General features: G+C 39.9%; 1 protein-coding gene across 2 annotated transcripts in view; it reads right to left on the reverse strand.

Moving 5' to 3' along the window:
- Nucleotides 1-7,447: 7,447 nt before the first annotated feature.
- The window catches only part of negr1 (neuronal growth regulator 1), a 133,779-nt gene continuing 128,435 nt past the window's right edge, over nt 7,448-12,791 (reverse strand). For both annotated transcript variants that reach the window (XM_076725828.1, XM_076725825.1), the window contains one exon: nt 7,448-10,621. In XM_076725828.1, the coding sequence (XP_076581943.1) occupies nt 10,521-10,621 (101 nt within the window). In that variant the 3' untranslated portion in view covers nt 7,448-10,520. The remainder of the gene's footprint in view (nt 10,622-12,791) is intronic.

Here is a 12,791-nt window from a genome sequence, read left to right on the forward strand (position 1 = left end):
AAAAAAAACAAAACAACAACAACTTGTCCTGAATAAATGAATAGAAAAATACATTAAAATACTGAAATGACTGTAGACCGTAGATGTTAGCAAGTTCATGCATATTATACTTGCATGTACATGTACGTATATATTTGAAAATCGAACACAAAACGAGTGGATCTGCTGGTCAAACACATCAAGATAATGTAATAATCTCTTTGGGTGTTAGTGGGACAGATGATTGGAGTCCATCTGTTCAAGAAAAGGTCCAGTTTCATTCAGCTTACCGTCATGTTTTCCATCATATACAGAATACTTCTCTCTGTTCTTTCAGAACATTGTCTGATAGTTTATTGGTTGGCTTTGTTACCAGTGAAGAGTACAAATTGTCCGCGCAAGTTAACACGCATTCTATGTTAGCACAAGCAGTACATCAGTGTTTTTAATTTGCTCTTGATCTCAGCATGTATGGCTTCCTCACGCCACTAAAAAACATGGGCGTGGCCACCAATGTGCTCATTGCCTCTACAGCATAATGGCCATGACCCTCTGACAAATCACTGGGGTCAGAAAGTATCTTGTTTTTGGAGCCATTTCTGTCGACAGAGAGGGGCTGAGTTTGGTAACTCATTCCACCACGAAGGGGCCACACAGGAGAAGAGGTTATTAACATTTTGGGATTTGGCAGATACGTTAATTAGGAATGTTTCCTCATTATGTGATAAAAACGTAATCCGGACAGCATCACATTTCTATCAAAATGTTATTTGCTGTTGCAAATTAGTAGCATATACGTCTAATTTCCAGGAGACAAGGTTGTTAAAGCACCTACTTGAATGTCATCAGTGGAGATATTTAAAATAAATGAAAAACAACACAAATTTGTTCCTACATGCTGCCTCATCAAGTGACAAAATCTGAGGGCATAACGTCAGCCGAGCGGCCGTTCAGCCTGTCGCAGTCATCCTAATTGCTGTGTTAGAGCAGGGACACGCCTGAGACATGGGTCTCATTATTCTGACTTTTCATTGCACAAATTCTTCCTTTCCCGACTTCAACTACCATCACTTATTGTTCTATCTCTGAGCTGAGTAGTTCTGGATCATAAACTCCATCTCCTCGCATTTGCATATTCTCTCCAGAGCCACAAAGTCTGCAGTTGCCTGAGCTGTCTCCTCAGGTGAGAGGGTAGAGCATTGCATAAAAAGAAATGTTTCAGGATATGCCAATTGCAAGGAGACTGCAATTAAGCAATGTGACCACACCTGTTGTTTAAGTCTCTTGAATTTATGCAGCTGATTGTTGTGCAGTGCATTATCTTGACAATCTGTGGGCTTTAATTATTGAAACACTTAAAAGTGTGTTGCAGAGTTCATCAGTGCGCTGTAACACTCAACACAGGGCTGCCAAGAAAAAAATGAGTAGGTGGGCGAGGGGCAATTAGAGTGTAGAGCAGCTTCCACTCAACTCTCGTCCCGCAGGAATTCTGTCCCCACATTGTGGTTCCAGTCAATAACTCAGACTCTGGATTTAACCATTTGTCATCATATCAAACTGCCCATTGCCACTGTGACCAGCTTTTAGAGGGGCTGGAGAAAAAGGGGGCTGTCAGGGTGGAACGGTGCATTCGGGTTGGCTCTTAACTAAAGAAACCACAGAATGTCAAAGCTAGAATTTTATTGATCAACTGATCAAGCGCTGCTTTGTCCAAACACATATGAATATTTTATGCTCTAAAGCCTCTATTGACACATCGTGTGTCAGTGCCTCCCACATATTACAAAAATGATTCATACTACAGTTTGTGATGCCGGAACGCCCTGGTTGAACTACCTGGTCGTAGTTCGGGAAGGATTGTGTTTGGGACTAAAAAACGACTCGAATAAGTTAAGAATAATAAGTTAATTCTTGACTTTAGAAATAGTAGTTTTTGAACTAGATGCTAAAGGTGCTTCTCTTGTTAGCACCAACAGCTACTGACACAGATCTATAGCAGCTGCTGCGTTAACTGACATTATATACGTTCAGATATGTAACGAAGCAAACATTGACAGACATCTTTCATCTGTTTCGTAAATGCTTTTGTTGAAGCATTGGCTGTATGTACATTTTGTATTACAGCTAACTTGTGATTGTTGAGTTAGTTTACTACTAACCAAGTTAGCCAGTGTATTGGCTGTCTGAAGCTAGTGTGTTGCTAATACAACATTCTAGCCAAGTAACTGTTGCATTGCTGTTGGGCTAACTGTTAGCCTATGTATATTACTCTTTATGTCTTATGAAGTGCATATAGGACATGTACCTATTCCTAATTGTTCAGTCCAGCTTGTTACTACATGAAGTCGTTTTTAGCCATGCTAAAGACACAGCTATAGAGATGACAATGTCATTCTGCAGGTTGGTCAGTCCACAAGTTTGGGCCAGACTGAAATATCTCAACTATTGGATGAACTGCCAAGAAATTTTGCGCAGACATTTGTTCACCAGAGGACGAATCCTACTGACTTCGGTGATTCCATGACTTCACTCCAGCACCACCATGGTGTCGACATTTGCGGATTTCTGTTAAATGTCTCAACAACTGTTCGATCCAGTTTGAACTGGATTTATTGCCATGAAATTGTGCCATCATCAGGTCAACAATTTACTCTGGTTTATGACCAAATAGCAACTTGCAAAACCCTTCAGCTTCTAAATAGGCGCTGAATAGGAAATGTCAGCATGCCAACACGCTGAACCAATATGGTGAACATGGTGAACAGTATGCCTGCTTATCGTCAGTGTGTTGGCATTGTCATTGTGCATCTTAGCATTGTGTCCGTAGCATTTAGCTAATAGCACTGATTGTGAGGACAGTTTGTACTTTTGTCATATTGCTGTCTTTCTGCAGAGGAAAGTCCATAGATGTTTTTTTTTGTCACTAGTGGATTTAAGTATTTGTGCAAAGGAAACAACTCTGTGTAAAAAAGAAGAAAAAAGAAAAAAAAAAAGACAAATTTCCATCAAATGCATTTGAAAAAGTAATAAATCAAAAGAGGCTTTATACACAATGAGCTATTTTGCTGTTAGTCTCCAGCCACACAAAGGAAATAACAAAATATCTGCTCATTAAATGGATGACTTGGGTATTTTTAGTCTGTAACATGTTGTTATGAATAAATTATCCTATTCCAGAGTGACTACAGAGTGAGTATGTTCAGTCAGACCATTTTCTCTTGAACACATATGAAAGCGCGGCAGTGTTGTTGAGAGCATCACTGTTGTAAAGGTCACATCAGTTCTAGAGAAAAACAGTTTACAATTCCATCATCAACTGCCATTTATTAGTATCAAACCACTGCTACAAAATTACATCAAACATGATGAAAATGGACTTGCATACGTGCTATACACAATGTAAGCTTTAAAGTAATTAAAGTACATGAATTTTCTTATTTCTGGACAAATATCAATATATATTTATATATATTATATGTAGATATATCAATGCCACTTAAAGCCATATATATCATTCCAGTGATCTAGAGCCTATAAATGTACAACTACATCCCTGGTGGCTAAAGGACCATCATACACATTTGAGTAAACATCTCCACTCCAGACTTCTCAGCACATTATTTCTCAGCATGTCGATTTAAATAAAACAAGCAAAAAAAAAAAAGAAAAGAAAAGAAAAAGAAACAAGACAAATAAAAGGCCATATAGAAAAATTCTAGGATGTTCCCACCAACCTCATAATGTCCGTTCCCATTTTTTTGTAAAAAGAACAAAAATGGCATACGTAAATATCTTCAATTTACACAAACAGAAGAAATGCTGCACCTCATACCTTGAGCTCGACTGGAGGCCACTCCATTTAAACAAACACAACACTGAAGACGCATATGATGAGCCGGTGCTACAATGAACTGATTTTCTGTGTCATTCAGTGTATATAAAACAATGCATAATCTGCTTTTGAGGCATGAAAACAAATAAAATCGGATTACATTTACTGTCAGTCAAACGATGACATCTTCTCTATGGCAACCCCGTTCAATCCTTCATGAAAACTGACAATTGCCCGGGAGCATCACGTGAAAACACTTCGCAGTGTGTGATTCAGTCATCGGCGCCATGGAGAGACCTGGCTTAGATAGCTTGCTTTAAAACCCAGGCATTATCTCAGGCTCTGCATCATTGCCTGGCAACTTATTTTCCAGTTCAGTGGAAATAATGAGGGACAGGTTGACAAATACTTGATGCAACCTCTTTTTAAAATAGCACGTCCCTGCCTACATTGGCAGCTGCCACACTATCAGAGGCATTTCAAAGAAAATGGAGAGTCACACCAGTCAGAAATTACTCACTGTTTTTTGTACCAATTGAAATGTTTGAGAGAAAAGAAAGAGGCCTATTTCAAAAAACCTGAACATTTTTTTCTTTTTCCATTTAGAACTGAATGAAACTTGCCCCGAGACTGGTTATGGAGAGAAAATTCAAGTTTTTTTTTTTCTCCCTTTCTGCCTGCGTTTGACAAGAGGGGTAGTTTTTGCCTGCTGTGCAACAAAAATATCTACCATACTGAATGCTAGCACTCAAGAAACAGAGGTTTTTTTGATACTGACAACTCAGTATGCTGCTCAGGGAAGTAGGATGGCGACTGCAGGAGCCAGGCAGAAGCTCCAGTGTGCAGTATGACACAATATCCCAGTTAAAACTGACAAAGGCACAGGAAGGGTTTCATTAACCGCAGGGTCAGGAGGAATCCCTCTCTCACAAGTCCTCCACTCTCCTCTCTGTTCATGCTGGCCACAGACGCCTTTGTGAAGAGCCAAACAACGCTGTGACATCATGCTAATCATTTCCATAACCTGCAGGATACGCTGCCTTCATTTGGCTGCAGGATAACGCAGTATTACATAAATTAATCCGCAGAATAAGAGCTGCAAAGATCCAGTGTTGAGCGGTTAAATCACAATACACTGTAAAGCATTATGTGCTGAAAACATATGCTGACAGGTTGGATTTTTGTTTTGGCTGCAATACAAAATGCCTCCCTGTCAGAATGAATTCATGTTTGTCTTTTAAGTCTGCATATGCCACTTGCAATATGTTGCCTCGCCTCCCTACATCACGTTTCCTGTGCTGACAGTCACACATCATCTGCAAAATATGTCTTGCTGTTTGTTTAAACTTTTCCAAGCTGTGTTTATTTTAATTTTTAATTTTTTCCTGCAGCAGGAACATGTTAGAGTCATGCACAGTACGTCAATCACAGAGAAAATGAATAAACGTCCCTGCCCAGACTTCAAAAGTGAAAACAAACAAGGACAGTTTGCACAGTTTGACCTGATAATATCCAGGATGGAGATGATTTAAACCCTGCTTCTGTTTCCCTGGAAGATAAATACACACGATTACATTGAACTTTAACTATGCATTAATCATAATTACTTTAATTATGATGACATTCAGCTATATTTTTGTTCGTATGCTATGCTATGCTACGTGGGTGTTACATGTGTCTGAGTAACTCTTAATTATGTGTCATGAAACCTCTTGTCTCCAAGCAAGTGCAGATACAGAGTATGTTCTGTGTAATTATGATATCTGTGACCTGCGTGGAGTGCGGTACTTTCTTGTGGTGAGATATCTAATGTTTAGTTGATGTTACGACCAATGAAGAGAAAACTGTTCAGTGAGAAATCATTTTAGCCGTTTTATATTTCTAACAGTTTACCTTATTGTGGCAATAATGCTCCAAATAAGGGTTATGATTGATAAAATACTTTGAAGGCACATCCCAAGAGTTTAAACAGCTGTTTGTAATCAATGCAACAACTCTGTGATAGATGCATTCAAACAGAAGAGTGTGAATCCGGTACAATGGGCTGAGAGGAGGAGGATGCTTTGAAACGGACAATTTAAAAATTCAGGGTGGGGATTGAGGGGCCGTAATAATACGCGCCAGCATGAATATTTAAAATCCTCTTATCTTAAATTTAAAAGTGGAGAGATTTTTTTTCCCGCTCCGCTGTCAGCTGGGAGCACGAGGTGAAGCAGTGATCTCTGCAGGTGGGTGGCGTGGCCTCTTTTCAGCTCGTACATCAACATGACTTTTTCAACTGAACTTTTAAGAGGTAGGTCACACAACCGTGGATGTTTTAGTCGAGAGCGTATTCAGGTCATAGGATACTCGAAAGCCTTGTGCTGTCGGGTAAAAAAAAAGGTATGATAGACCCCAGATGCATAAAGGGGACGGAGTGAGCAGTGATTTCTGTTTGTAAATATCTCCTGATCGTATATGCTGAGCGACACACTCCAGTCAATGATGATGGTACACTGCAAACTGTGGTTAATCCTATGTACTGTGGCATCTGGCCATCTGGGCTCAGGAGGATTTACACTGAGTTTGAGGGCAGAGTGGACGGGATCAAATATGCATGATATAGGGAGAAATTAAGATGAGTCAATAACTCAAGCTGCACTGTATGAACAGAAAATATCCGAGCTGAGCCAGGATTGTCCAGTGTGGGGTTCAAAAGGGCCCAGCAGCACTTGTAGAGGGGCAATAAACAAAAAGTGACAGCTTCACAGCCCGTGAGTGCACAAAGATGATATCACAATTCTATGAGAGTTGATATTAGGCATTATTTCAGACGTACGCCTTTGTTTTGTTTTTAAAGACTCAAAAGATCTTTTTCAGAAAATCACATTTAGAGGTAATACCTAAAATGACTTTTCATAACTGTTATCACAACATCAAAAGTGGAATTATATTTTGTTGACTGTAGTTGTCTAAACTGTTCCAACTGTAAGCTAATGTTAGCTGGTGTAACGTTGTATTTCTTGGATGTAGCAGCAGTTTTGAGCCTTGAAATTTTCACTCATCAAACATTTTGATTGAGGTGATCAAAGTCTGAGTATAACTGAGGGATTCTGACTCTATTTCACTAATCGCTTTAAGCAGATATCTTAACATGAATGCAGAATCTGTAGGCAGGGGACCAGATTTTCGTATTAGAGGCCCTCTGGTTTCCATTTGTAGTCAGAGTATTTTGACCAATCACGTTTGAGCTGGCTTTGGTTGCATGCACGTAAACAGCCCGTGTGGACAGAAAACATCGATTTGTTGTCGAGATTGAAAGTCAAGTTGCTAATCAGACGGTAAACAATGACCAGGAAGTCGTTGGCTGTTATCCAGGCATCCACTGACTACACCAGATGCCCTGAAATTGTCCCCAGAGGTTAACGTAAGACTGTTTTACGATAAGCAGACAGCAAAAGGCAAAATCACATAATTCTTGCTAAACTTTTGGAAATCCAAACAGCACAGAGTTTTTTCCCTCTCTATCAAACCATCTTTGGCTGAGCGTACAGTCACCAACATGCAACGGACGTTTACTGGGTACCATAACGGTGCTCAAATCTTGGCGCAGAGATACTGAAAACCCCTTTGAGTGCTCATTAACTCAGATATGGGTTCATATTGTAACATGAAGACTTTTATTGCAAATAATAGTGATTCGATAAAAGGGACTTGTTAATACCATTATTCAAAATAATCAACATCCAGTACATTTCATATGGAATACTAGCATGGTCTTAACTGCTTGGACAAGCAACCAACATAACTCCAGACTGTCACCAATGTGCCACAATAATCATCATGACTCTGAATAGCAGTTGTTTTAGTTTATCAGCAAAGTTGATTGAAAGAAATCACAAACAAACATAGCCTGGTGGTCTGTAGGAGGTCTGTATTTTTAGACCAGATTCAAGAACCAAAGGTTTGGAAAAAAAACTGGTTGCATTCATAAAAAGTATGAATATCTGTAAAATGGCCACCTCAAAACACAGGTTAACTTTGACATGCAGCACAACCATACTCTCTGCACATCGTCAAACACGCAAGTGTGTGAAAACTAGGACTACACACTGGCTCTAAAGATCAAAGGTATCCTATTTTCTCCAAATATACACACATTGATTCTGTTCTATAATACTGTTATATTGGTTCACACCCTCTCGCTTTCAAAAAGTAGGTAATCTGATTGCAAACATTGTTATTTTTAATGTACTCGTCTGACAAAAAATCAACAACAGTTATGGCATCTAAATGAACCCGACAACATTATAAACTATGCCATACTGTGCCTCATTCAAATAAATGTCACATATCCAGTTTTACATGTTTCAAATCTATTTTTATACATTGTTTTCATAAAGGAAGAGAATAAATATACTTCTGACGCATTTTCATTATACCTTAACATTTAAACAAGATCATATGGTGCAGTATTTTCATAATTTGTAAAACAAGCGGAGAACAATTTCAGTACAAACAATAAAAGAAAAAAAAAATGTTTAGCAGACCTCAAAACAAATCACATAACGTAAAAGTAATAACAGTGTTTGTGCTTTAAGTCTTTTAACTGCGATGGCTATTTCTCTATAGGTTTGCAGTTACAAGTTCATGTGAAAAGACTGTGTGAAGTCGGGTACTGTTAGTGCCTCGGTTGCGGGCAAAACATAAGACAATCCAAATCCAAAACAAGGCCCGCAAACATGTTAACCTGCATGACAGATACTGCATTTTTATCAGATGCAACTGGCTTTCTTGAAAATACCTGTGAGAGCCATAAGTTGAGAATTGTTTGTTTTTACTGAATATAATGCCTAATTACAAAGTGAGCTATAGGATTATGAACGTTCGATAAGCAGTAATATGTCAAAGAAATGAGATGTATCTCATCGAGAGCTTCTGGAAGTGTCCTTTTAAAGGAGGTTCATTTAATGTCTATGGTACTATTAAGGCATTACAGTACAGTGTCTCTGGATTGAAGATACTCGAGGATGGATATGCCATGACAGTCTTGTCGAAAAGTAAACCCTTACAATAAGTTTTTGAGCCTTGATATGATTGATTTCAGAGAACAAAAAGCCACATTTCCTCCAATTAAACGACCTCATGGTTTAATTTATTCTCAGCTCTGCTGGACGTTCACCGGCCCCGTGGACACTGTTCGGGTTTTTTAATACAATGGACACTCATCTTGGAGCTGTTAGCGCTTTAGGCCATGTTTGCAGTGATGAGCATGTTCATATGCTTCATTTTGTGTTCTGTTGCTCATAATTAACATGAGAAGGACTCAGATTGGAACCAAAGCAGTATTGTATTTGTTTTTCTACTTGCCAGAAATCTTATGTTACATGGCCTTGGCTGGACTTCCTTTATTTGTTTACTGGTACAATGAAGTAGATACATATTTTGTGTAAAAAGAGACTGTCATATATTTAAGTACTGAATTATCTGTAAAGAAAACAAAGGAATAAAATGCCGTGCTGCAGAATGCTGCTTTCCCAGAATCCATTATTTAAGTTTCATGCCAAAAGTTGAAGCCAAAAACTTCAAGCGACCTACACTGTGCAGCTGTGGGTTTTCAACCAGTAGATGATCAGTAGGTACACAGCAAATTCAGAGGCAAAACGCTCTACTCAGACGCCCACTGGAAGTGGCATGTTTCAAAGAACTGCATCTTCAAGAGAAAAGCTTAAGACAGTTGAACTCTGCTTTTTCTTTCCGAATGCAACAGTTTGTATCAACATTCACGTATGTGGACTCACTGAAAGAAAAGGTATGGAGTATATACTGTCGCATTTATATTTTCAAGAAAAATGTAAACATAGGGCAGCGATGTTCCTCCCTTCACACTGTACAAAGTCATGAACTATGTTAATGTTCTTGGTCGAATGATAAAAGCTGGTCCCACTTTAAAACAAAAGCCTACACTATATTAAAATATAAAGATACAATACAGTATACTTTGCTACTTTGACGGCTGCCTGATCAAATCTGTTAGGCAGGCATAGTAACTGAAGGACCCATTTCAGAATACAACAAAGCACACCTTCAACACTGTTCATCCATCTATTGAGTAATCATGACAATACAGGTCCTGAAAAAGCCCTGCCTTTTTTGTTCTTTTGTTTTTTTTTTTCTGTTTTTTTTTCTGCATTTTTTTATTCACACTCCATAATCTGAATTTGTATTGTTAGGAATCTAAATGTCTTTCCTTTGTTCAACAACCCATAATACATTCAATAAAACATTGGTATGGTAATTCTGTGTACTGAGAGACTTGGCACAATTGCGTCTTTTTAGCCATGTACAAAAACGGATGAAAATGTCAATTTTGCACCATCGCCTCCCAGAGAAAGACACATGAAAGTAGCTCATTTGGGAACTTTGGGGGGTTTGATATGAGGTGGAGGAGGAGTGGGGCTGGGGGTGAGCACTGATTCACAAGGTGGTCGATCAATCAGAAAAGAAGAGAGGAAATAATAATAATAATAAAAAAACATCATAGTATTTACATGACAGGAAGTTTCACCAAAAAGCAAAGAAAAAGAAAAAAATCCCCACACAAAGTAACGCTGATTATTTTCCCTCACGGCTTTTCAACAAACTGTACCAGATTGGATTCCAGCCATCAGCAATGTCAAAAAGGACTCATAAATGCTCTCGACAGTCATTGTGTCCGGGCTGGCCTCTGCTAGTACACGCTGATGAAGGAGGAGAGAGCCAGGACCAGGTATCGGCAGGCCAGCGGGACGTATGCGCTCCCTGTGCTCCCATAGGGCGCAGTGTTGGGTGCTGTGGGCAAGGAAACAAGAGAGGCCGTGATTAGTTGTGATTGCACTTTCACTCAGCAGCACCCACCATCTGAAACCCGCAGTCAGCGTGGTATGGTGCTTTCAAATGAGACTGTAAAAACTGCAATTACTGTGCCACTGCTGCTGTTTAGAGGTGGTTTCTCCATTTGTAAGTGAAGCTCAAACTTCTGAGATCTGAAGGTCTGAGATCCTGAACTACTAAATGTACCATCTATGTAAAAGTACTCCATTACATAAAAGTGCTGCATTTAGAACCCTGACAGTACAAGCACAGACATATTATCAGCAGAATGTACTTCAAGTACTCATTCAGCAAAAGATGGTCCCTGAGACAGAGAAACTACTACAGTCAGAAAATAAATGAATACACGAGTGAGAATCATTAAATATGGATACAATTTTGGATTAAATTATATAAACAGGTTGTAATCAGGTAGGAAAGAGGAGGAAAAAAACTAAAGTCAGCTACACACATGTGGATTAATATTTGAAATATTCTCCAACCTAAAACCATCAGGGAAGTCTAGAGGCCGAGCTGCTAACAGCCCCACACACCACTTTTTTTGGTAATGAATCACAAGAAGATTGTGACGCACTGGTTTAACCTTCAACAATGCGTTGTATTCCATAAGCTTAAAATCATCAGGCTCCTACACACACTTGCAGGTGGCGCCTGATTAGACTTCTTCTCAGAACAGACTCTGAGGCTTGATTGACAGCTCTCTCACTGCCCTGTGCTGTAACAGGTCTAATCAGCCTGAGTAATTGAAAACACCTGTATAGGTGTGCAGCCTTAAATCTGAAAAGTAAGTATATATATATATTAAGCAGCATTAGATGGACGGTTCGAGTTGGGTGTCAAAGCACTTGCTCCCTGTTTCATATTGGTATTACAAAACAAGTCATCAGTGGAGAAGAGGAGAATAGATGAGGGCTACATCAGATCTTTTTTCTCCCTCCTCTTAGGCGCCTTTGTTTTGTGCTGTTTGTGTTTCTCTGACCAGCAGACAGCCACAGTAATATGAACAGGTCTCTCTGGAGAGCTGCGTCAGGCGGGCAGAGAGGGAGAGGGCAGCCTTTCATTTGAAGGGGCTTCTCTGCCTCCTCAACACAGACACACTCTTTTAGCTTGTAGCTCAATAAAGCACACCTAGCAAGTTACAAAACATGTTCTCCCTCAGCGCACACACACACACACACACACACACACACACACACACACACACATATATATACCTGCATGTACAGGTCACATGCATGCCTGCACACACATACACACACCCACACACACAGCGAAGCAAGGCAGTGCAAACAGGCTCTGCTCTGTCAGGGGAAATCATGTGGTGCACAGCCCATATCAGCAGGGTGCCTCTATTTACACGGCCATGTAATTAGTTCACAATGTAACTCCTATGATGTGGACCTCACGTTGCACAAACACGCCGCGCAAAGTGGGCAGCTACATCACTGCGCACGCTGTACACACACGCATTCATGCGCCTATAAAGTCAATTTCTTCATGTATTTCTGAGGCTAGAAACAACTCTTCGTTGCTTGTTTCACAGTAGAGGATTGTTAGAGAAGAGGATTGTGGTCCCACTGCGCTGTTGTTATCGTGGACTGTGTATTTATTCAATAAGAACCCGAGCTGGTTGTCATTAGAGTGGCATATGGCTGTTTGTGTGTTAAAATAAATACAATGGTGCAGAGATTGATCTTTTTTACCAACATAATAGCTCGCTGGTGGCAATTTCAAGAGGAGATGCCAGGCGGAGAGAAAAAAGACACTCCCCATTATCACCTGGCACAGCACTGCTTTTACCTGATATTTACAAGCATTATTTGTGGCCACTGAAGTTGTTTACCTATTAGAGTGAAAACTACAGCCCCGGTTACAGACGGAAACAGGGAGAAAAAAAGGGAAAGCAGTGAATAGAGGAGCACAAATGGGTGCAAATTTTGATGATGTGTGTGTCAGATGCATGGCTGACCTGTGTGAACTGCAGCCCCCCCCCCCTTCTTTCTTCTTGCCTCTGCCTTTCCATCTTTGTTTCCCCCTTCTACCTCATCTTCTCTCTTTGTATCCCTCCCCTCTCTCCCTCTCTCTCCTCCTATCCAAAGTACAGGATAATGACACAGTTTTCCTGGGC

Source organism: Chaetodon auriga, chromosome 3, assembly GCF_051107435.1.
Source record: "Chaetodon auriga isolate fChaAug3 chromosome 3, fChaAug3.hap1, whole genome shotgun sequence".
Lineage (NCBI taxonomy): Eukaryota > Metazoa > Chordata > Actinopteri > Chaetodontiformes > Chaetodontidae > Chaetodon > Chaetodon auriga.